This window comes from Gadus morhua, chromosome 5, assembly GCF_902167405.1.
Source record: "Gadus morhua chromosome 5, gadMor3.0, whole genome shotgun sequence".
Taxonomy (NCBI): Eukaryota; Metazoa; Chordata; class Actinopteri; order Gadiformes; family Gadidae; genus Gadus; species Gadus morhua.
Window position 1 is genome coordinate 15237090 of NC_044052.1, and position 26163 is coordinate 15263252.

The 26163-nt window shown below is 43.5% G+C and overlaps 2 protein-coding genes across 2 annotated transcripts; one reads left to right on the forward strand and one right to left on the reverse strand.

Annotated features, from left to right (window-relative positions):
* The first annotated feature begins 232 nt into the window (after positions 1-232).
* Positions 233-3089, forward strand: marcksb (myristoylated alanine-rich protein kinase C substrate b). The gene is made up of 2 exons (XM_030357067.1): positions 233-626; positions 1636-3089. Exons 1-2 carry the CDS (start codon positions 531-533, stop codon positions 2245-2247), a joined length of 708 nt encoding a protein of 235 aa, XP_030212927.1. The 5' UTR covers positions 233-530; the 3' UTR covers positions 2248-3089.
* A 3846-nt stretch (positions 3090-6935) lies between these two features.
* col10a1a (collagen, type X, alpha 1a) lies at positions 6936-12147 on the reverse strand. The gene is made up of 3 exons (XM_030357171.1): positions 12051-12147; positions 11398-11542; positions 6936-9418 (listed from the first exon to the last, which is right to left on the reverse strand). The coding sequence occupies exons 1-3, from the start codon at positions 12054-12056 to the stop codon at positions 7584-7586; spliced, it is 1986 nt and encodes a 661-aa protein (XP_030213031.1). The 5' UTR covers positions 12057-12147; the 3' UTR covers positions 6936-7583.
* Positions 12148-26163: the final 14016 nt, after the last annotated feature.

Below are 26163 nucleotides of genomic sequence, written 5' to 3' on the forward strand. Positions count from 1 at the left end.
GGAAGCATAATCTGCAAACCGACCAAAAACGGTTAGGTCAAACACGACTAAAAACTAAGCCTAAATGTTTCGCCAATGTTTCTAAATATTTATTTAATAGTTTTCTCCCCCATGTTGTTGTCTCTCCTCCATTGTCCATGGCACCCCTTTTTTCGGATAAACCTACACCCTCTTTTTTTTGTAAGACTTGTGATTGGTCGAAAAGGGATTGCTCTGTCGTCATAGCCCGGAATGCCCATTCATCAGCCGACTTGGGCGTTGTACTCCGCATCTCATTTGCGGCGGGGGCAATTTCTCCACTTACAAATCTTGCACGCGAAAAAAAATCGAAAGAATTTGCACTACTTCCATTGCATATTGTTGCATCGGACAAGAAATTGTGCGTTTCGTGTTTTAGGTTTGGTCGCCCAGTTATTTCTCGTCCTTCGATATCGGGAGGAGGGTTCGGCGTTTGTCTTGAATTTTGGAAGGAAGCTTGCGGTCTTTGTTCATTCATTTCATCGGTTGGGTTCCTTTGTTGAACCAAAAGCATGGGAGCACAAATCTCCAAAACCGCTGGAAAGGAAGACGTTGCTGCAGAAAAGCCAGCAGAAGGAGCTGCCGTCGAGGCGAAGGCAAACGGACAGGTAAAAAACGTATTTGATATTGAGTTAATTAATTAAGTGTTATCCTATCTTGAACAACGGTTGTTGGCAACGCCATACTCCATGTTCAATTTAGCGCATCCCTAAGCATACCGGTGTTAAGGGAAAGTGACCACATGTAGGCCCTTTTAGGTGGCCAATTTATAACCAGAAAAGGAAATATTGGAAAATAGCTTGACTTAAATATTGTGTTTTTAAAAGTGCAGATTGCAATTTATTGATAAATTGTTTTATGTTCTAACGTTAGTATCGGTGCATCATGGAAGAGGCCGGCCGGTGCATCCAATTCCGTTGTGATTTGTTAGTATAGTAGGCCCATTATTTGTGAATTCATCAAAGATTAAAGGATTGGGTTTTCTTTTTTAATATTTAATTTAATCCAAGATCCGTACTGATTTTATTTCTCGAAGTCTCCATTTTTATTTCACATTATAGATGCCATGTTTCGGGTCTGCTTTCATGGTGGCATGGCCATTTTAAAAACGACACCACGCCTTTGTTGCATGGTTCAAGAAGAGGGGTACGCTCCATACATGGCTGACATACATGTTCACCGAAAGCCATTTTCTTGCAAAAAAACATGAGTTTGGACGCAATTTTTTAACTTTTCTTTAAATATGGTTTCGAGTACTACAGAAACGGTCATTAAAAAATAGAATCCCCCAAATTCCTACGTCCATATTCTATTCCACACTGCAAACAACCCGCCGCATAGTGGCGTAGTTTCAGAACGAAGATTAACCCACCAGTCTGCTGCTGGAAGCTACTAATCTGTCGTCACTTTCCTAGTGACAGATGTTGCAGGAGATTTAACACCAGTTCCTCATTGGCTGCCATTAGGCGAAATTTAAGTAAACAAGACGCCAAATTTCAGATCGTCCAGTCTTGTACATTACATGGCTGAATCCATATTTCTAAGGTTTAATGCATTGATAAGCTTAAATATGACACTTGTTTTATTATTTAATTAACAAACTTTTCCTTTTTAAAGGGGAATGGCCATGCCAAGACCAACGGGGATGCCTCCCCATCCACTGAGGAGGCCGTCGTCCAGGCCAATGGCACCACTCCCGTCGAGGATGCGGCCAAGGATGGAGGGGAGAAGATAGAGGCGGTGGAGGTCAACGGCGAAGGCAAGGAGCCCGCCGCCACCAACGGAGAGGCCAAGGCAGAGGACGGCGCCACTCCCTCCGGCAGTGAGGACGCCAAGCAGAAGAAGAAGCGCTTCTCCTTCAAGAAGCCCAACTTCAAGCTCAGCGGCTTCTCCTTCAAGAAGACCAAGAAGGACTCTGAGGAGGCCACGGGGGAGGAGGGTGCCGCCGCGGAGCCCGCCGCCGGAGAGGAGAAGCCCGCCGAGGAAGGCGGTGCGGCGGCTTCAGAGGAGGTGAAACCAGAGGAGGCCGCTAAAGAGGAGGCTAAGGAGCCCGCGGCGGCGGCGGCTGCTCCTGCTGCAGTAGAGGCGGCTGCCGAGGAGCCCAAAGCAGAGCAGGCGAAGGCAGAAGGCGAGGTGGCGGCGGCCGCAGTGGAGGAGAAGCCCACCGAAGCTTCACCCGCCGAGCCCGAGACGCCCGCCAGTCCAGAGGCCCCAGCGGCCGCCGAGTAAAGGCAGGCACTCTGCGCCATGATTTGATGAAGTGAGAGGAGGCGGAGGGGGACCGGTGTGTTTGAGGGAATGCGAGGACTTGTCTAGAACCAGACTTTATTCTTCCTTTGTTCTTTTGTTCCTTGTTTGACCTTTTTTTGTTTTTTTTGCCGACTGTTTCATCCATCCATCGTGACAACAGGTTCCTTGACAGTGGTGGGAGTAAGGGGTGGTTTGGGGGGGGGGGGGGATTGCTCTGCTTCCAGACTGCTCATTGGTGTTTGCAATTGTGACGTGGGTGAATGTACGTGTGCGAAAGTGAGTGTGAATTTTTTTTATAATTTTTTTCTCTCTACACATGAAACCATGACTGACTGCGTTGGCGTCTGGCCGCATGACTTTTGACGTATTTAAATGAAGTATTTGGTGCTGGGCGTTTGGATGTAGCAGCTGAAGCTGTGACTGCAAGTTTTGACACATTGTGATATTTAAAAGGGAAAGTACTAAAAAAGGAAAAAAAAAAAAGATGAAAAAAAACCCAAGTCTTAAATGTCGTCTTTGCAGTGCACAGTTGTTTACAACTTAAAAGCTCAATGCTTCTGTGGACACATTTCCATTTCCTAAAAGTAGTTTTTAGTTAAATGTCAAAACAATAGGTGCTCATGGATTTCTATTAGATTCCACCATCTCAAGATTCTGTAGTAATGCACGTTGTATAGACTTTGATATTACTGGTTTTATGACTGAGATGTACCTAAATAATTGAAGTTTTTAACAAATGACCCATTGTAAATGAAGTTTTCTTGTTTGTTAATTTTCACCATTTGTAAGATTGAAATAAAATTGGGAGATGTTTTAAGCAATTTCTGGATCAAGCGGTGATTACAATTTGTATATTTGCCTGGATTAACGTGAAGAACAATAATTTGATAGTGGCGCACTAAACGACTTCATTAAACCTGTCGTATTTGGGAGTAAAGCGCCATCTGCTGGTGATGGGTTGTAACAAATTATTGGCAGATCCTTTATTCACCGAGAGCACGGTAATATAACGTTATATTGGACTTATGAGCCCCGTAACTAAATGCCGAGGCGACTTATTTATAGTGTTTAATCCTGTAATTGAATAATTGCAAAATAGCAGTTTTTTTCCTAGTGTACAGTAAGTACTTGTATGGTAGTGGCCGAATATTTGGCTTTAGCACCCTCTGGTGGTCAGGAACTTGAACTCCAAATTATGAATGATGTTGGAAGGCAAGCACTATCTTCGGTTCCCTTTGTCGCAATAACTATTCCCAAGGTTATTCGGTTTTAGGTACCTCTTATCCATGGGACCAGATTTTTTGGGTGTCCATATCCATCTAAACGTATATCATTTGTTAAATTGAGGTGACACTAGTCCATTTCTGGGTGTCATCTGAATTTCTTATCTGTGGGTCTACTCTAGACTGTTTTCCATCAAAGGACTTCCTGGGGTTATTTGGAAACATGGTGCCTTGAACCAGTACTGGGACAGTAAACACTAACAGTCCATAACCCCATCACTGGCCTCAGACTTAGACTAAAACCTAACCCCATAACCTAAATGAAACCCGTAAACCTAAACACGAAACAGCAATTCCAAAAACCATTAATTCTCACCCTAATAAGCTAAATTATTACTTTTCATATTCGTAATCTACATCGTAGATTAATAGAATATTAAAGATCCCAGAAGTAACCTGATATTCTATGACTAGTGTGTTGGACTCCCAGCATAAAGCTATTACAAGCAATTTAGCAGTACTCGATTGAATTTATTCAAGTGTAAGAATATCAAAAAGAAGTGCACAAAAAATTAAGTGCCCTGCAAATTTAAGTTCACTTCATAATAAGAATAAACCAGTTAGACTTGTTGACATTGAGGATTGAACGATAGCTCTTGCTGTGAGTCAAACACACTAGCCATAGACTATCAGATCTGCTCTAGGTTGTTGTATTCTACCTCATAAAGGCATATTTTGTACTCACTAAGGTAATTGATTATTTTTATTGATACGCTGTTAGCCTGTAACTAAATTATTATAAGATATTGCATCACTGTCAATAGACCCCTGAAATTCCAAATCCACATGAATATTGACGGCTGATCTCATATATTTGGAATTGCATTTATATGCAAATAATATTGCACAGATTTTTGAATATTTCTTATAAATTAATTCAAAATAAGTTTGTTTGCCAAAATCTTTTGATGATCCTAAATAGCTGGGTGACAAAACATTCACTTGCTCAAGACTATACTTACTATATTGGGAAACTGACTGAACCTCCTCCGAGACCGACAATGCCAAAGACTTGGGGTTCAATTCAGATTTATATCAAAGCAGCCGACTTCACTCTGGGAATAACAAAGTCTGGCAGCAGCATGCCCGGGAGCAGCCGTGGCTGGAGCCGGTCTGACACAAACAACTGCAGACGCGGGGCTAATTGACGGTTTCGCGTGCTGCTGACACGTCGTGAATCCTTCGAGGGAACTTCAGAAAAACCCATATAAACATCTTCTTATGGAGAGAGAGAAAAAAGGGAAAGATATGGAAGGATTGAGGGAGACTCTATCCTCTGGATGAATGTTTACCTCCCACAGCTGTAGGCTTTCCAAAGTCAATTTTTAAACTCACTATTTGCTTTCGCTCCCAGATTAACCCTGTATTCTTCAAGTCCAGCCAACCGCCAGACGGGTGTGTTTTAATGCGTAATATTTCGGTCCCCACTCTAGCCTGGGCCCGCTTGTCCCTTTTGGATGGAAGCACGGGGTGGAGACTATATAACCGCTTCCACCTCAAACCAATGCCCATGTAATCCCAGTGTGCTATTCTCTTCCTTTAGTGGGTTCCTTCGCTGTTGGGGACGTCATGCAGATAGTAAGATATCTTTAAATGTCGTACGAATCTTGATGTTTAGTCAATGCTCATAAAACAAACTGTTGGAAACAAGATTTAACATGTATCAAAGGTAAAGGTCAGCAGTGAACAAATGCACACAAGTGGCTTTACCAAAATTGTAATCTATGTATGCCGAAACTTAAAATGAGTGTACACAGGACATATTTATTCTACAGATGAGGAAGAGGGGGGTGACAAGGTCAGGGATCGGTTCCATCGTGTGCCACCGGCAACATGTTGCCTTCCCATCCTGCATCATGTACCACCTCAGCACCACACACGACCGCTAACAGATGCCCGTCTCTGCAAAGGTCTCCTCAGCTGCTTGTGGCTGGTAAACCCCTGCAGTTCTCTCTCTTTCTCTCTCTTCGTCTGTACCATCCTCTCTCTCTCTCTCTCTCTCTCTCTCTCTCTCTCTCTCTCTCTCTCTCTCTCTCTCTCTCTCTCTCTCTCTCTCTCTCTCTCTCTCTCTCTCCCTCTCTCTCTCTCTCTCCCTCTCTCTCTCTCTCTCTCTCTCTCTCTCTCTCTCTCTCTCTCTCTCTCTCTCTCTCTCTCTCTCTCTCTCTCTCTCTCTCTCTCCGGACCCATTTTACCACGGGGCCTCTTTACCCAGGGATGATCAAAGTGTGTCTTGCCCAACCAGAGGATCCTCCCTGTTCCTCCTCCGTCCCCTGCAGCAGCTATATTCAGCACACACCTCCTTCTGATGCTGCCTTCTGTGGCGGCCTGCCACAGGCTGGCTCCAATGCAGGAAGGACTTATATAGGAAGTCATTAAAGAGTGTTCAGAAAATACAACAGCATGGGGAAGCAAATATATTATTTGAACTGCCGCAGTCGTGTGTTGACTTTTGCATTTGCCTTTCTTATTCTGTAGTTGTTTTTTTTGTATTTAGGTATCTTGATTTATATTGTTGGCCAATCAACTCGTTTTGAACTTACTTCGAGGTTGTCAGTGCTCAACATAATTTGATGGCACTTGCAAACTTTTTGTGACATGTCCAGTAAAAATATATGGTGTATGATTTCCAAATAAGGGTTATTACACAATTTAACAAGGAGAGGGAGGGAGGGAGGGAGAGAGGCTGGGATGGAGAGAGAGCAGGACGGAGGTAAGAAGAGAGAGAGAGAGAGAGAGAGAGAGAGAGAGAGAGAGAGAGAGAGAGAGAGAGAGAGAGAGAGAGAGAGAGAGAGAGGGAGAGGGAGAGAGAGAGAGAGAGAGAGAGAGAGAGAGAGAGAGAGAGAGAGGGAGAGAGAGAGAGAGAGAGAGAGAGAGAGAGAGAGAGAGAGAGAGAGAGAGAGAGGGAGAGGGAGAGAGAGAGAGAGAGAGAGAGAGAGAGAGAGAGAGAGAGAGAGAGAGAGAGAGGGGGAGAGAGAGAGAGAGAGAGAGAGAGAGAGAGAGAGAGAGAGAGAGAGAGAGAGAGAGAGAGAGAGAGAGAGAGAGAGAGGGGGAGATGGTTGTAGCTGTTGTTAAGCTTCAAAGGTTTACCAGATTTGCAGCTTTACCAAATGTTTAAAACAAGGCAAAGAAGCCATTCAACTTTAATTAGCTTTGTCTACGATTCATCTGTACATTTTGTGATTTTAAACTTATGGGCTTTGAAGGAAAGATATTGGAGGAAGAAGGGTACAATGGAAAATTTAAGACTGTCTATAAAATTTCACACATCCTCAAGAGACTTTTTACAACCGCTGTAGAAGGTCTAGCTTTTTATGTGAACAATATAGGTCATTATTTTAACAGAGTGAGTTACTTACTAAAGAGAACAACTACTCAAGACAAAACTGTTTAGTTAGTCATCTTTTATTTTGGCCATCATGCTTTACATGACATAATGCATTTTTAGGGTTACAATGATGTTGAACAATTGTGAAGGAAACTGTTGTTTGTGTCTGATATCATGTCTCATTATAACAGTCAATTTGACCATCATCATTTCACAATATTCAAGCCACATACAGACAACAGGTACAACATTTTGCACAGGAAAACTATGTGTACTGTAATACGATTATTGGTCACCCAAAAAAAAAGTTGTGCGAAAATCACAAAAGACAAACACAAATATAAGAAACAACAGTTGAAATCCGTAGAAAAAAAAAAGAATTAGATTGGGAAAGAAATAATCAGGACACAACACCTTAATTTTCACATGCTGTTTCCATTGCAAAAAGTTCCCTGGTAACTGTGGATTGCTTCCCCTATCCCTGATAACCTGTTTTCATAAATTAAATCTCCTTCTTCCTAGCACCCTTTTCTTGTGTGTGTTTTCAAGTTGATATGCTACCATTTCTCAAAGAAGACACTCAACTACCTGCCCATGTTGGGCTGAGGAAACCAAAACAGCGAGTCGGTGCTATAATTTGAGAAATAGACGGCAAATTCAGATGTGTGGCTTTAGGGGAACCCTGCGCCAGTGCTTGTATTCTCCCATCACGTGGAGGCAATGAGGAACCCAGAGAAGGAGCAGTGCACGTTCTCTGCGGCAAAGACACCGTTGGCCTCGTCGTCGGGGATCTGCATGTAGACTGTGTCCTGCTCGTCGAGCAGAAGGACGGCGCTGCCGGACATCTGGTCCAGGAAGCCCTTGCTGTACTCGTCGTAGCTGAACATGACGGGCTGGCCGTTCTTGTACAGAGCCACCAGAGCGTTGGCTCCGTTCACGTGGATGGTGTAAGAGAAGTAGTACACGCCGGGCACCTGGCAGGTGAACATGCCGGTCTCGGTGTCAAAGTGGTTCTCGGCGTTGTACACAACCTGGTCAAACTTGATAGGAGTGCCAGCAGCTGGGTAAGGGGTGACCAGAGACACGGTGAAGGCGGACATTGGGGACTTGACCATGACCTCGCCCATGCCCATGCCCTTGCTCTTCTCAAACACAACCTCGCCAGGGGGGCCGGGAGGGCCGGGGGGGCCGGCGGGACCCTCGGATCCATCGTTTCCGTTGTCACCGGGGAGGCCGGGGGGACCCTGGGGGCCGGGAATGCCCTTGGCGGTCAGGCCAGCGGGGCCGGGGGCACCGGTAAGACCGGGATGTCCCTTCAGGCCGGGAGCGCCGACTGCACCAGAAGGCCCAGCGGGTCCTCTGGAGCCGGGGGCACCATCAGCGCCGGAGGCACCGTTCTCGCCTGCGCGGCCGGGGTGACCTTTAGGTCCAGCGGGGCCGGGGACACCGTTGCTGCCAGACGCGCCAGGGGCGCCGAGGTCACCTTTGTTTCCCTGAGCACCGGTGGCTCCTCTGGGGCCGGTGGGGCCGGCGGCACCTGGATAACCCTGCTTTCCCTGGAATCCCTGCAGACCCTGATCTCCCTTGTATCCCTTAGGTCCCTGAGCTCCGCTGGCACCTGCGTCACCCTTGGGGCCGACGGCGCCGCTCTCCCCTGGGAAACCTCTGGAGCCCTGTGCGCCGGTCGGGCCAGTTGGTCCAGAGGAACCAGTAGCGCCGGTGTGTCCGCTGGCTCCCTGCTCTCCCTTCTGACCAGTGCTACCTGTGCTACCTGTGGCTCCAACTGCTCCCTTCTCTCCGTTAGCACCTGGCTTTCCGTAGCCGGGGACACCAGGAGCACCAGTGGCTCCGGCGGGTCCGGTGTGGCCTTTAGGACCGACGGATCCAGGCATGCCTGGGGCACCATTCTCACCTGGCTTGCCTGCCATACCGATACCGGGGGCACCAGTGTGTCCCTTGGGTCCCTGGGGTCCCACGGGGCCGGCGGCACCGTCCCTACCTGAGCTGCCGGGCTTTCCTGGCTCACCGCTCATACCTGGCTTTCCTGGCTTACCTACAGCGGACTGACCGGGGGCTCCAGTGGGACCCTCGGGTCCCTCTGCTCCTGTCTCACCCTGGGGTCCAACAATTCCCACCCCTCTATCTCCCTTCTGGCCGGTCAGGCCAGGTACACCTGGGTGTCCCTTAAGACCGGTCTCTCCTCTGGCTCCGTTGGCTCCTGGAAGGCCGGACGCACCAGGCTTGCCAGTGGCGGACAGACCAGAGGGGCCGGGGCTACCAGATGGGCCGGGCATGCCGCGGGGTCCCTGGGGCCCGGAGGCGCCAGTGTCTCCCTTCTCGCCATGAGCTCCAGGGATGCCAGGCTTTCCAGGTCCACCTGCGGATCCAGGCTTGCCAGCAATGGAGTGTCCAGAAGGGCCAGGGGGTCCAGGGGGGCCCTCGGGTCCGGGCATACCCTCAGCGCTCTCACCTGGGGGGCCAGCAGGCCCTTCGGGGCCCTCGGGGCCAGGCTCACCTGGGGCTCCAGGCTCACCTGCGACCGCTGTGGAGATAAAAACACACATCATTATGAAAAAAGAAAAAATATATACCATTCAGAACAGTCCAAATTCAACAATATATAATAAAGTTATAGCAATAATAAATAATAATGATGATAATGGTGATTATCAAAAATAATATTAATAAGAATCGTCTATTCTATTTCTAAAATTATATTTTAATAATGTGTTCGTATTATCTCCACAGCTGTTAATTGATTGATTGTTTATTGTGAACTTATTTATTAGCATTAAAAGTTTGACTACATTATTGTATAATTAATATGTTGACAGAAGGCCTATACGTCAAGCTGTTTTCTCAACCTAATCCTTTTTTTAAATTAATTTTTTAAGAGTTCTCAACTTCAACGCCTGCCCCCCTAAATGGGATGTTTTAAGCCTTATACTAAATATTTCTCAAGGATTCAAATGATAACCCCATGTAATGGTGATTGTAGTATAACTTAAAAACTACCTGGGAAACTGTTTGTAAAGCACCCTTTGCAACGTTTCTTTTTTCTTCTATTTTTAATACACTGCCTTGATGTGGCTGCGTAACCCCGCCTGTAAGAGCCTAATCATAGCCCAGTTTGAATTAAGCAAAACAGATGTTTCTGCTTCTGTGTGAGGTGGGCACACCCAAACAAACCACACTTCTGCTGGGTGACTGCACTGTAATTGTCACAGTCCAACTAAATATAATTCTACAAAATGCACGCAACCTAGTTCTATTTGGGTCACACGGTTCCTTTTAAGTTAAATATCCATGAGTTTACTGTTTGAGGTAAAGTTTAGGCCATACCAAATACTGTCATACCAATATAACAATTAAATAATAATATCTATTTTTATAATGTTTAGTTTTTTAATGATGAGTTATAATTACTTATTATTTGAATGATTTACTAAATGTATGATATTATACACCTATCCAAATGGACATATTTTAAACAGAAATGTTATAGGTAGTACGAAATTAAAAAATATATTAATTACTCTGTATGTAATAATGTATGTACCTATGTATGCATACATATGTATGTACGTATGGATGTATGGATTTATGCATGTATGTGGGTTTGTATGTATGTATGTATGTATGTATGTATGTATGTATGTATGTATGTATGTATGTATGTATGTATGTATGTGTGTATGTATGTGTATGTATGTATGTTTGCATGTATGTATGTTTGTATACATACATACATACATACATACATACATACATACATGTATGTATGTATGTATGCATGTATGTATGTATGTATGTATGTATGTATGTATGTATGTATGTATGTATGTATGTATGTATGTATGTATGTACGTATGTATGTATGTAGGCCTATGTCTTTGTATGATTTCTTTTGACAACTGTTCATCCAATCTACTTCTCACTTGATGGCTGTAGGCTGTTGCTGATAACCCAAGGAAGCGCAGTGTCAAGTGTGAAGTTGTTTGAATGAACGCTTCCCTAAAAAACTGCAAGCAGCAATAAGGCCAAGCAACAGGCCGATGGGAGCATGCGCGTTTGTATCGAGCATTTCACTAGTTCTAAAGGGATGAGCAGAGGAGAATATAAGCACTAGGCAATGCAAATGCAACTACAAATACAGGATCTGATTGGACAATCTCATTGGCCACTCCTCACTCCCCTGTAGCCAATCAGGGCATGAACCGGCATTAGGACAAATTCAGCCTCAAGTTTCAAAAAGTGGCGTTGTCTATGGCATTCACATGCTAATCCAGCAGCTAAGTGCTAAGGTAAGACACAATATTAAAGACTATGTTTAAGGCAAAGAACCTTTGTATATACATGTACAAATGGGCTTTTTTAAAATGTAGCTCTCTTTTAAATGTGTTTCGGGATGTCCTAATAGTAAACCAACTGTCAGAAAATGTTACTTAGCTCTGGACTGAGTTAGCAAAGAAACACTTGAAAAGTGGAGAAGAAGCATGCGCTAGCATGAGCATGTCTTACCCTGGCTCTTGACGGAGTAGGGCTGGTACTGAGGGGCGGCCTTCACCACCTTCTTCACCACGTATCTCTCTCCATGGGCTGCTGTCAAGGCAACCAGCAGCAGGAGGATGCTAGCAACACGAAGGTCCATCTTCAAATGGCAAACCTGATGACAGTAAGGAGAGGAAACACAGGATGAACACACCAGCGTCAAACTCAGTCCGAAGGAGTCTTATGCTCCATTCATGCAATGATATATGATATACAAATAAAACAATCAAGGCAATGAATTTAGGCAGTAAAGATAACTTCAAAAGTATAGTTAATGTTAACTTCAACTCTACATCTACAATCCAAATTGTTGAAAGCAGCAAAGTTACAAGAGAGCTCAGTTCAGTTTCTAAGAGTTCTTCTAAGTTTGTATTCAGTTGTGCTATCTAGGCTTCCCTGTGACTCCGCTGGGCAGTGGCAGACACTGCGGAGCATCACCCAGGCCGGGAGGGCCGACTCTAAAGTCCCTGCTCTGCAGAAACAGAGCCCCAAGTCTGCCGGGCTTGTCTGATTCCTCCCTGAATGAGCCAGTCCAAACACCCAGGGTATGAGAACCCAAAACCGTTCCTAAAATGCTTGCTCCACTGATAGACAGTAGAGAGGCAGAACAAAAACACACGTACCGGCATCCAAAATAAGGAAGGAAAAAACACTGGCGATCTTCAGCACCACTGAGCTCTGGTGCCTCTTTGTATCCTTAGAGTTGGAGCACTGAGAGGGAATATGCTGCTTGAGAGGACGATGGTGTGAGTATTTATACTATATCTTCCCAGTGCAAAGTTGAGGAAAAAAGGAAAAGCCCCCACCGCACCAAGGGCCTCCCATCGAAGAGCAGAGCTGTAATTAACAGGCAGATCTGCCCAATGCAGGCATGTCACATCAGGGTGCCTCCAGGGATTGAAGCTCCAGACACATGATTATCACTTATTTTAGATTTCTTCTGAACTACAAAATGATCAGGCACCAGTTGAGCGTAAAAAAGAAGGAAAGTGAAAAGCCATGTATTATAATTGAGTCAACTTTGTGACTCTTTTAGTGAAAAACTGTTCTGTTTCGTCTCTCATTCAGACTTTTTTGATTCTTGGTTGTTCACGTCACTTTATTGTTTATATCTTTCACTTTGTAGTATACTATAGAGTAAATATAGTTAATATTCTTTGTTCATTTTCAACATTTTAAAACATTATTCTGGGTGTTTTTTGTTGATAATCACACTTCACATTTTTTCCATCATATTATTTATATTGCTTCATATAAATTAAAGAGGTGACTGAAGCTGTTCCGTAATAAAATCTATAAATTCCCGTCCCCTTCTGTCTGTCTGTCCAACCAGACTCTTTGACTTCCCATGGTTGTCTGCGGGGTCTCAAGGTAAACAGAGAACAGTATGATGTGGTGTAACACTAGCCAACTGTAACATAACGGTACAAATATATCCCCTTTGCTTTCCTTTGCGTTTAGCAGGCAAAGTCTCAAATCCCAAGTCTTATATAGAAATCTTTATTTCATGTCAAATCATTATTTGTGTCTAATGTTGTGGAATACGTTTACTTTTCCCTCTTGAAATAAATAAACAGATAGAACTACATTTGGGTCCACCTGTTTATTCAGGGCCCATGGAGTACAGAGAAGCGTTCAATTTTGTGCGAAAACACACTATTTAAGTCACTGTTGGTTCAACGGCTTATAGTCCTTAGTTGGTGTATTTTTGCCAGAGCCCTGGTCAGTACATTGCTAATAAAGCTATATAAAGATCTGGGAAGGTCGTGTGGGGCTGATTCCCTCAGGATGTGAAAGCAGGGCAGTGTCCACTGTCAGGGCCATGTGCGCAGTTCCGTAAAACCGCCACCAGGTGGCAGCTTGCACTTCTGTACCTCGAGTGGAGAGCCTCTGATGAGCTCGAGGAGTAACTGCTGTGGTCGCTCGTTTTTAATTTTGGCCTTCTTATTACATGCGCTGTGGATCACAAGCTTGAGATCTCTTTACTGCAATTACACATGATGTTGTATTTCCTCAATCAGCATTACTCTCCTGTATTATCCTCCCTTCACCATACACCTTGCTTTTCCTGCTTACTTTAGCATCCTCCAACTGTAATTTCTCAATTCGACCAGAGGCCACATAGGAAACGCATACACCCAAATAATCACATGTCCTGCCATACACAAGTACCCATAAACGATGTGTAGGTTAGGCTGCAGCCCATCCCTTAACATTTTTTGCTGAACATGCGACACTCTATAGTAGCACCACCCCCCCCCCCCCCCCCCCCCCAACCCTCTCCCTGTGTTCCAAGATATGTGTGCTGTTGACTGATAAAGTGCTTTAAGCAGCGTTGTTTAGGAGAAAACTATAGCACAAGTGCCACTGTGAAACACATTTTTCCTTGAGGTATAATTAAAGATTCTAGATAACCTAGGGCTCTTTTTAACCGTTTCTTCCAGAACTAGACCAAATTAAGTGTAATTTTCTAAAGTGCTACCTCGAAGCAGCTTGGAGCACTTAATCATGCGTGACAGACATTGTTTGCAATTTCTTACAAATTTAATGTAATGCAATTTGCAGTTTTTCCTAACATCCAAACATTTCCATTTGTTCATGATTCCTGAATAGAAGAGACAGCAGTGTGGGCCCGTGGTGTTGTCACAAAGTTCATGCTGAGCCCTTTTTTCACACATGACATGTAGACCAACAGCTGAGCTGATAAAAGCACATTTCTAAATGGTGCGAATATAAATTCCAGACAAGGTTCGAGTTTTGAGCTGGATACAGGTTGAGTCTTGAAATTATAAAAGAATCTTGCAAATAAAGAAAGAGGGTGGTTGGAAATATAAAATATCATTGATTGGATGCCAACTGCCACATAAAATCTTCAGTATGCAAAGCTGTTTTTACATATCTTGGCTATAATTTGTGATTTTAAAGGCCTTTTTTTTAATGGTCTCGATGGAAGCCAGGCGATGCTGCCAGCCCTTGTCAGATTTAGATGCATAAACGACAGAGCCAGGGAGGGCGGAGTCAAGGTTTTATTATGTTCTAAGGTTTCGATTGCGTTTAATGCTCTATCAAAAGAGAAAAAACACCATCAACAACATTCTTTTTTCTTCTGTTGATTTTCCCTTTCTTTCCATGATTCATCTTCTTCAGCCCATTCATGTATTAAAACAGTAGTGTTCAGAAAGCGGTTTGCGCGTAATAATTTGAACAAGCCACATTCAAATGAACATGGCGGTTTTGATGTTGTTTGTATCCTCATAACATATCCTCCTTTTATTCTCTGCCCATGCCTCTGGGAGAAACCTGCTGAACTTCTCTCTGGGTTTCTTGCTCTTATGAATTCCGCTTGGCTCGTTTACATCCCCCAATAGTCTGATGTGGTAGTCGAGCCTCCTTGCAATTACCATTAAGTAGCCACTTAACAAGCTTCCAATTAAAAGTGGATGACGTCAGTCCCATATGTTTAATGAAGTAGACGTTACCAATGTAAATCACATGCATATAATCCATTGTCACCTCATTGTCCCCACACATATGGCACGTTAACCCTTTTACTCAAAGAATATGGGCTTCCATAATTGTATTCTTACATGGCCTAACGTCATTGAGGGTATATTAAATCTGTATTATGTGTGTGTGTGTGTGTGTGTGTGTGTGTGTGTGTGTGGGTGTCCCACACACACACACACACACACACACACACACACACACACACACACACACACACACACACACACACACACACACACACACACACACACACACACACACACACACACACACACACCGTACAGCAACAAGGTAACAATATGTCTCTTCTACATTTTCTGTGTTTTTTCCCCTACTCCGGTGCCCAGGAATGGATGCTGCTGCCATTACCCTCAGCCCACACCCAAGAGGAGCAACATAATTGGTGGTTGATGTCAGGCAGAAAGAACAGGACACGTGAGTTGAGCAATGGCTAAAGATACACCATCACGGCTGGGATACGAATTTAATGTTTCAATAAACTCTGCAGACCGCTAAGAGCTACTTTGAGCTTTATGAATGGTAGGCCTGAAGGGGGCCCCTCGGAGTGATTGGTGGGGAAATTACAGGGTCCCAAAAATACAAACACAGGGGCCAAGCCGGGGCCCGGAAGTAGAGGCGAAACAGGGTAGCTCCGGCCCCAAAGTCAGGGGTGAGGAACCCCTCCCCCCCGGTGATCAGGACCTGGAAGCCCGCAGGAGAAACAAGAAGGCCGTCATGGGGTTCTTCAATGAGGAATATGGCAACAGGATGTTTCTGTGTTTTGGGTTGTAGCAAACCGACCACTGAGTCAATTGAAATGTGTCCAGAGTTATGAACACATGTATCTTAAAGGGGGACAAGAGGCAGAAGGGGGCAGAATGGCTTGAGGGCATTGCCCAGATGGGCATCTATGCATATAGTTTCGTCTACTTAGTCCCCTACTGCGACCCACACTTTGAAAATCTTAATTTCAATTTTCTTTTAACAAAAATGAGTTTAAAATGAGAAGGGGTGAAACTCTTTTCTTGACTTTTATTGCACTGGCCCTCTGTAAAACTAAAGTCTTGTCTATTGTTACTCAACAAAACCTTTGTTCAACCAAACATACTTCAGACTGAAATTGAGTTGAAGAGTTGCATTTCCAGGATCATTTGGGCTCTCTGGATTGTTCTAGCCAGTCCTGACTCAGTGTTTGCTTTGTGGCAGTTTTTAGAGGGCTTTGTTTTGTAAATGAACACGTCGTAGTGGCTGCCAAAAAGTTATTTTAAACCACCATGCAGACCGAAGGGAACGCTTTATAGGGTGTTGAAGGAATGACACTTTGCCCTAGACAGTGTGACAAAGGTCGAAAGGTCATGACTATATATTTTAGAGGCTCTTTCACCCCTTGTGCTCTGCTCTTCCTCAAAAAGGAAAATAAAGGCATGCATTTACAGGGTATTGCCCCTGTTTTAGAAGGAGATACAAATAATACTTTAAGGGTAATCTGGGTTCCTTAGGATCAGGTGCGAGAGGCATACGTTGTCAAAACGCACATCACATCAAACCCAGTCAATAGAAAACGAACACTCTGGAAAATATTTTTGAGCCGGAAGTGTCAGAACCCTTGTATATTTACAAAAAATTATAGATAAATAGTAAGCCAAAAATCACAGAGAATACTGCAGCGACAATTTGTGAGACCCAAACAGAAAAGGTGTAAATTTATAAAAGTGATTTGGGGGTTTCTCAATCTTTCAAAGTATACTTGAGTCGTGTAAGCCACCTGATTTGGTTTTTAACAACGTCATTGTGTTTTTTTTTTCTCTTTTCTTTTCCAAATGATACCCCTTTTGCTTAATTTGGGATCACTCATGGATATCAAAGTTAAATAAAGTCCCGTTAATGGAATCCTCAGGGCTTAAGTGTGGGTTGGATGCGTGCTGTATTTAGGGATAACGACTAATCCCACACATCAAGCTGAAAATTGTAGGCTTCACTGTCTATGGCAAGTAAAAAGGACAAACACTGTCTCTGTCAGACAATGCCAGCCATTTCCTAGCAGCATTTATATATTGGTATGTCTTCGGCCTACCTTTAACTCACCTGTACCCCACCTGACCTGTAACTATGTGAAGGAGACATTAAACTCTTAAACTCTATTCCTACTCTATATATTTAGTATGCTTAACCTTCTTTTTTGTTTTACCGGTAAAATAAAAAGGGAAAACAAAAATACAAAGTGGCCAAGCCCATGTTCAGGATGTAAAGTGTCAGTTTTGGGGATGATGAATGACAAGCGTGACACCCTTCCTAGAAGGTTACTCTACTACACAATTCCTCCTGCAGGAGTTTCTATACCGCACTTAGCTCTGTGCCATAATTACATAGGCCTCGGCCTAGGCTACTGTTGTGATAGCACATTTGGATCCAGTCAGGTCTATTCCAAAATAAAAATAAAAAAGCTTGGCGCCAAAACGTCCGTCACCGTCTCTCCCACGGTGAAAAGTGTTGGAGATGAACCGGAGCAGGGTTGACAATTCAACAAAACACAGGGCACTGGCCGTCTCCTGGAGCTGGTGTGGGAGGGAAACATGCTCTGGTTAAGGCCAGAGACAGCAATCCAAACAGCTGCACCTAAAATAGGTCCATGTTGTATAACGGTGTCTGTGGTGGGATATAAATATGTATGCATACATGTTGGAAATTGTACATGCACTTGAACAGTAGAGTTAATGTACTTGAAAATTAATATTATTTTATGAAATTGATCTCTAAAAATTAAGACTGTTAAGGTGAACCATTATGCACATGCCGGTATTGTAGGGTTTACTTATTGCCCAAGACTTTTGTGTTCTTTGATTGTGTTCGTGTTCGAAGTTCTCATTTATCAGACCTACGTTGAATTCAAATGAGTTGCCTCATGGACTGTGCATGATGGAAATGTGTGTTGCGCTGTCTAAATTTAACATTGGACCAATTTAAAAAAGAATAGTTAACTAAAGGGACCACTTTGCTTTGAAAGTTTTGAAATCATCTCTCGCTGGTCAACTATCTGAGAGCCATCTCCCGGAATATTCCGAAGAAAACCGGTAAGATTCAGTGTTTTGTTTTCCAGTATGCTTGTTTAGAGGGTTTCGGTTGACTTGCTCTTTAATATTTGCCTGAAACGTTAAAGAGGTTCAAAAATAAATCATCTTGAGTATTTGTCAAATATTTCACATTCGTTTCCGCAGAAAGGCAAGCTTCAAGAAGAAAAAAAAACCTCTTTCCTCCAGTAATGTATTTTTAGGTTTAGGGTGGCAAAGAGGGAAAACCAAAGTGTTTCAAAACTGATTGACCGTAGGACATAGGTCATCCGGTGGCAGGAGACTGGCATCTAGACTAAACACAGCAAAGAGTCAATGAAATGCCCATAAATACTTAAATATAGCATTACTACCGGAGGAAAAATGTCACCTTAAGCACAAAAGAGCGATTATTGCCTGATTTCAATGAAATGAGCTGTGCTTGGGTTAGCGTGTTAAGACGGTGCACTTTAATGGCCTGGTGTTTGAAGGTTTCTTGCATGTGCAGCTACTAATACCTCTACCCTCTTCAACTTGCCACAGTTTTAGTAGCATAAATACATTCACAAAGGCAATTATATAAGATAAATATGAACACTATTGAGATTTTTGGAATCCAAATGGGTATTTAAGATATACTGCACAAACTGTTTTACCAAGTTCTAATGAAATATTTAGCCTTTTAATCTTTTTATTCAACATTTCTACTTTCATCTATGAATGACAGCCGGAACCTGCAACTAGATGAGCTCCTTGTCCATCTGACCATGGGCAAGTCCATTACTAACTCTGATTCGTCAGTTCAACTTTAAGCTTCATAATCAGTCAAATTGTGTAAAGAGGAACGGTGTCCTTGCACCTTTTTTATCAACGTATCAAAAAATGATAAATGGGTCTGGGTGGTCTGCCAGGACTGGGGGGCTGACATTATATTATGAAAGAGAGATAGAGGTTTTGTTATTTTGATGAGACAACAGATTCTGTGCAGAAGAGAGAGCGCCTCCTCTCATTGTGTCAGAGCCTGTCCAAGGCGAGCCCTAGCCCATGAGTCAGCAACGGGCCGCCCTGTCATTTGGGTGCGCAGCCGTTGTCTTAGCTGACCAGCGAAGAGAGAACTGCTTACTGGGGTTGATTCCCATGTAAAGGCCTTTCTCTTCTTCCCAGTGTTATAATTACAATGTCCCGGGGAAGCTGGCATCCCAGGGCCTATACGTCAAGGACCATAGAAAGCTTCCTTACTGGAAGAAGAGGCACCAGAGTAAAGGCCCTGCCAGGCTTCTTCTGGGATGTCTGACCAGCCTTTCCCAACGATTTTGCCGTTAATCCCCCCCCCTGTTTTTCCTTGCATTGAATCTCTTGTTCCTCATTTTCCAGGAAGATGGGAGCAACTGTTGATAAGAAAAGAAACACCAATGGATGTGGTTTATAAGTATTTAAAAAGTACAGCTCAAAATCCATATAACCCAAGACGCCTGGCTCCGCGGCATGCTGCATTTTACTGGGTACTTACTGCAGAGTGGATGCGAGGCGGACGGGGGAATTGCTGCACATGGCAGACTTTGAAGGGATTTCCAAGTGGTTTTCTCAGCTATTTTCAGCAGTGGATTTCAAACTAAAATATCCAACTGTGGCACGCTTGAGGTACTGTGGTGCAGGAAGAGAGTGTTACAGTTCTAATATTGGTACACCTCTCTCTCTCTCTCTCTCTCTCTCTCTCTCTCTCTCTCTCTCTCTCTCTCTCTCTCTCTCTCTCTCTCTCTCTCTCTCTCTCTCTCTCTCTCTCTCTCTCTCTCTCTCTCTCTCTCTCTCTCTCTCTCTCTCTCTCTCTCTCTCTCTGTGTGTTTACGCTGGGCTAGTCCCGTTTTCTTCGGCATATTACCAAAACTGCTGGCCGTTGAATAACCTCAACCATAGCCGATGTTTGAATTCTGTCTCGGACCTAACAGGTGTACACACACACACACACACAAACACACACAAACACACACACACACACACACACACACACACTCACACCGACAGACAAACACACTCACACCGACAGACAAACACACTCACACTCACTCTATGTCTGGAAACTCACTGGCTGTGGCCTGGCCCTGGTTTCCTGAAGTGGCCGGTGCTGTGGTCAAATGTGTTTGCCTCAAGATGGATGCAGACTGCATCATCAACACCAAGTGTACTGTCTGTGTTTGTGCTGTCTGTGTGTGTGTGTGTTTGTGTGAGTGTGTGGTAGGTGTGAAAAAGTCTAGTTAAGGATGTCTATCTGCGAGAGTCTGCTGCATTGCTCATGCATTTGGGTATTGTTAACATTTTAACGTGTATATATATTCCGAAATTGCCTCAATTATTCTCAACAAACATTTGTCCAACATGGTGTTCAATTACCGTCATTAGTGACCAAGGAGAACAAGATAACCACTACCAGATGAATATCAACATTCATCTTGTCACTGTGTGCTTGCCTGTTGGTTAAACAGGTTTTAAACACGGGAGGCACAGAGTGAACCAGGTGGATCATGTTGTTTACCATATAAAGACTGCAAAAAGACCGGTTGCTACCTGAATGATCCTGTAAATACAGCACAGTAAAAGCCATGCCGTTATGACAATGACTGATTTGACATCGCAACTAAATTTTCCCTAAATAACAAAGAATGGCTGAAATTATTTAAACTTTTACTTCGTACTTCATTTGAGTTGGCTGAACGCTGCAGGCCCCAAAATGTATGCTATTCGAAATCAGATTGGTGGGTTCCCTTGCAGTCATAACCCACCCATTCCCGCCTCTTCCAACAATGTCCCAGAGGATACGGTTTCACAACGTGTAAGACTTTAATCTCAATGTTTTGCAACCTTATCTCAAAAGGACTCCTGCTACAGTACACAATGTGAAGCTCCTTTGTCAAAGCTGATGGCGGATCGGCTTTGATCCCTATCTGTGACACAGAGAGACAAGCGGTTCAGTTCACTGAAATTAAGCTAATTATATTCCACGCCTGCACACAACGAGGAGAAGCTGTAAGCCACCATTATCCCTGGCTCCGGGACTTCTCTCTCTCCGAAACACCCAATGCAAATTAAAGGTCGAAAAGTGTGCCAAAACCTGACATTATAAGCGGCAAGCTCTTTTTTCCTCTTTGGGAGTGAAACGCTGCACAATCTTTCCCTGTCAAGTTCCCTAACCGATACTCTCTTAATGTGAGAGCAACTGCCAAGGTCTGATCCCCGCTATAAGCTGGGAGCTTGAGGACATTTGGGTGTTTATCTCTGAAGCGTGGAGTGGAGAAGGTGAACGGCTGAGCTATTTTGAGTCATTTTAGATTTCAGGACCCCGATAAAGTATCACATAGGTGATACAGAAATAGAGGAACTAAAATACTCCCTGGTACTTAACTGCACAACTTAAACACAATCACTATATTTTATCACCACAGACTTTGTTGCCTGTATGATATTATTCCTATACCTACCTTTTGTCAATATTTCTCGATTTTCAAACAAATCAGAGTGCATGGAAAACCTAGAAGGAGATTGTTACCTGTGTAACAAACACAACAAACGAGAATAACAACAGTTATATGATATAGATTATGCTAGACTTCTATGATTGATATCAATATATTCAGTGGTAAAAAGAGAAGAGAACAGTAATTGTGACATGTTTAAGGTGTAGATACTTGCAGCATTACATTGTGCTATAGTTGAAGAGAAACAGGGCACTTTGAAATGAATTTCAGACAACTGTTCCTGTGTTTAAACATGGGTTACGACTCTGTCCCCTGGTATACAGTACCTATGATGAATGGATTCACAACACATTGACGCAGGCTCACACATACATGTGTACACAAAGTCATGGTTGCCATGGTTTTGTTTCTTCGTTAAGTGACATGTTTAGGTTACACCATATGTTCAAAAGTTTGGTGGTTTTGATGATTAGACAATGTTAAAACAAAAGGAAAAAGCTCCTTTTAGAAAACTGTCATTAAGTGCACTTTCACCACAGAGAAAACCACACCTTAAAGACCCGATCCCTAGAGAATATAGCTCATGTAGGGAGCAGTAATACAATATAGTCATTTAGCAAAGGTGGTCCGACAATGTATCATTCCATGACCAACCTCCATGGACATCTTTGTTTGGTGAATATCAAGGATGTTTTTTAGTAAATACAATGTTTTCCGTCATTGTTATCCTTGTTGCTATGGACGCCGCTAACACTGAAACCACGTAGCTTTCATGCTGTTTGCATCGTTTTCTTTGTGTTGCGTAGTTAGCTGTGATGTTTTGTGTTTTGATGTTGTACTTTCAATAAAAATGGATTTTGGAGTGCCCCAGGGTGGGAAGTATTAATTCTCCTTCTTTGGGATCTTGTTTACCAAGATAATTATGAAAAATCTATATTTCGTTTTCTAAAACGATTTTCAAAAGAGTACTCAAATGATCAACGTGGGGTAGAGGCGCCACAGGAAGTAATGCAATGTGCAGGTTTCATAGAGTCGTCTTGGAGTCTGTTTCAGACCAAAGAGTGCATTTAATACAACTAAAACTACTAACACAGGGCTCGTAGCCCTACAGGAAGGGAAGTAAATAGCAGGTGAGGGTACTTAAGGTGCTACAGTCCGGGTCTGATATTTATAATAGAGGGCCACAAAAAGAATGAACACACCATTGATGGGGGAACAGAATGCCTTCGGAGTCAGATAGAGACATCTGGACTCTTATATGAATCAGTGTATTAAGGTAAACAAAAATGATTAATTAAAGGGCTCCAGCCCTACTGGAAGTTATGCAATTAGTAGGTGACCTCATGGGTCAGGACACTTGGGAGGGTTTTAGAGCCCTGGGGTCTCTTTAATATGAAAGAGGGCCTTTGGGACATATAAGATCATACATATTTTTTTTCTGTAGCACAACAGAAAGAGATTAGAATTGTCGTTGGGAGATCATCAGAAGATGAAAAAACGAATTATTTATTGGGCATAAATTAAGTAAGCTAGAGCCGTGTGGTCTCTTTTTTAATGAAAGATTGATCAAAAAGGGGCATGACCTCCAACATTAGAGTAAGTACGGCAGGCTTTCAAAATTCCCCATTTTCGGTAGAAATAGAAACTTGTGCCTTAAGGCATGTAAACAGAGCTGGCGCCTCGGAAGCGGGCTGTGGGATTGGACGTCATGAGATCAAGCATTTGATGATCACTTCTTGCAGAGCTAGAACCCCAAAATGTATCATCACCAACGACTCCATTGTACTCCCAAGTAATTTCAGGGCTGCGTAAATAATCTTCTTTTGACCTCCCAATGACCATTTGTAAAATTTCCTGTAGGGTTACAGCCCCGAAATAGATAGTCGTAAATGTCCTTGAGATCCTATTTTATATGAAATAGACCGCCAGTCTCCCAAGTCATTCTATGTTGTTGTTTTTTAAACTTCTGATGACCTCTAGCTGAGGGATTGCATCATTTCCTGTTGAGCTAGAGCCACTGAATGGATAAACTTGTATGTCATTGCAGGTCTGTTTTATACAAAACAGACCCCAGGTCTCTAACACACTCCAAAGTGTCCCATACCACTATGTCGTCAACTGATTACATCACTTCCTAGAGGGCTACGACCACAATGTTGCAACTTTAGCTTGTCTCTTGAAAATCTTTTTCGTCTGTCTTTTACTTAGTTAATTGCATTTTCAGTTCAAAAACCTTTGTAATGATTATCGTGTTAAACAAAAATATACATAAATTAACCTTTGGTGCTATTTCACCAGTTACTTTTGTCTATTTTCTTCTTCTTTTATTGTTTTTGAAGCCAGAAATCAGCAAGGTAACGTATCTCCTTCTCTAGTGGTTTTGTGCATGTTGCTCCTTTTGGGACGCATATTGATTCCAGGACTCTCCTGAAATACACCTCAACTATGGGTCCGTGAAAGGGCGTTTGGCTGCAGGAGACGGGCTCGGTATGGGCCCAGCGCCATCTCGTAACCCGTCTATTCCTCCGGCTCACCATGATAGTTATGTTGCACTTGGAAAAAAAGACTCTAGCTCATGAAATGAATGCTTCATAGGACACTTAAAGAGAGATCCATCCAATCCTTGGAAATAGAATAGTAATTCTATGCTGCAGACATGAAAGCACCTCTAATTTGTCCACAAAGTTCGGCTGAGGCTTTGATAGCTAGATACCACATTCTTGATAGCGCGTGGGACTGTTCCCGGTGCAACAAAATATACACAGATTGTGCAAATTGCACGCTTACTTGAAGAGAAGAGCGACTCAGGGGCCATGAGAGGTTACCGCTAACGTTGTTGCCACCCCCACACCCCCTCTCCCACCCACCCAGCCCCCCCCCGGAGCCTCCTGAGTATAGCTTTGTGCAGGTTGGCTGGTGGCAGAGTTTAAGCAGGCCCTCTGTTACTTCAGCGGTTGATATATCTGAGGGGGGCTCCCGGGCTTTTTTTAAACTCCCTGGTTGCTCTATTGTGGCGCAGGGCGTGTTCTTGTGCGGCGCTAAATGTCTAATTATGCGTAACACTACAATCTCCACTTTCTCAGGGTAGGCTACGGCGGCGTGTGTTCCTCTGTAATCAGGGACGTCAGACACCGCAGTCTCCCATGATGTAGTGGTGAAGAGACCCCCCCCCCCCCCCCTCGTTATAGTGCTCATTCTGAGCAGCCAGATGTGCGTTCTGTCTTATGTGACATTGTAGCACACGTCAGACAATATCCAGACCGAGAACAAGAATGGGTTTTGGATGGTCGAAGGAAGATGACAATCTTTTAGGTTGTTTAAAAGCTAAGCAGAGTCAGTTCACCTTATCAGATATTCCTTAAATGTGATTGGATGTTGATGCAATTCATCTGATGGTGGCCGGCTACCACTACTGCTAGCTACGGTTAATCGATAATATCAGTCCAACAGTGACCACAATCGTCGCAAATACTATACAGCTCATAACAGAGTAGAAAGTTACTGAATGTTGTTGAAAGTTCCACTTTTAATTTGAGCTCATCATTTGTATCATCATTGTATCTAGCTGTGCTATGTTAAAATATGAGTTTTTTTCAATGTGTTCTATTACTAGCTTTCCCTCCCTCCCATCCCTGAAAATTATCCATGGAAAGTGCAAATTGGTGCCTAGAGGAACGAATGAAATAAGAAACAATCATAAAAATGACCTCAAAGCTCTCCGCCTCTCCTCATTAGACGAAAGCGAGGTGAAGCCGCTTAACATAATCATAGCCGATTCCAACTGCGAAAAACATGAGCGGCTGCCAAGAATTTTCACGGTGCTCTCCGTAAACGACCACGCACTCTCCTCCTTAAATAGTTGTTATTAATGTGTGTGTACACAGAACTTGATTAGACTAATGCTGTGTAAGTAGCTGGGGAATACATTTAGATCTGGTGGAGGGAAAACACTGGAGTATCTCTGTACGCCTGACAGGTACAAGTCATTGAGTTGAGGAAAATATGCCGGGCCTTAAAACCCTTAGCGTGCGAGTACAATGCTAATAATATCATAAGCTACTTCATTCAGCTCATGACCCAAAAGGAATGACAATTTGGTCCATTAAGCAGAACATGAACTGCATTTACTTTACATAGACATAATAGGGTCAAAAGATCTGCTGAATCTTTTCTAGGCCGTTAATAGGTGCTTGTTACCCATAAGCCATTGCTTTCAATTTCCCCATGTCGTGTGTGAACCCCTGGTCTATTTGGACATGGAAAGGGGTTTGGCGGGTGTCTGTGGTTGCCGCCTCTCCCCTATATGTCTCCATCTTGGCCACCCGGCACATTTCTCCCTTCCTGGCCCTCTGCCAAAACCAAAGGTAGAGAAAGGCCATGAAAATGATACCTCTGCATTGGGGGGAGTTAAAAAATAGATATGTTTTGATCATCGTCTTCAACTTTTCTCCCCCACCAACTTACTTAAAACGACGGCATTAGTTTGAACCGTGGAAAAGAAAAAAAGGGGGGTGGGGGTGGGGGGGCGGGAATGAAAGAAGGTTCAAGCGTTTAGGTTTTTCTGCTACCTTACCATTATTGCTACCAAAAGGGATGCAAATTAAGATTCTCCCAGAGACCGCGGAGGGACTGAAAAATGCGTCATAAGCGGCAGGAATCAGTAATTTGTGGCCGGGTCTATAAAGGTCCAGAATGCGAAACAGGAGCATTGT

Excerpts from the sequence above, each read along its gene's own strand:
- col10a1a (XM_030357171.1), bottom strand. Across the intron at positions 9,419-11,397 it reads CTACTCCGTCAAGAGCCAGG|CGGTCGCAGGTGAGCCTGGA; the intron begins GTAAGACATGCT and ends TTATCTCCACAG.
- marcksb (XM_030357067.1), top strand. The coding sequence starts at position 531 with ATGGGAGCACAAATCTCCAAAACCGCTGGAAAGGAAGACGTTGCTGCA. Across the intron at positions 627-1,635 it reads AGGCGAAGGCAAACGGACAG|GGGAATGGCCATGCCAAGAC; the intron begins GTAAAAAACGTA and ends TCCTTTTTAAAG.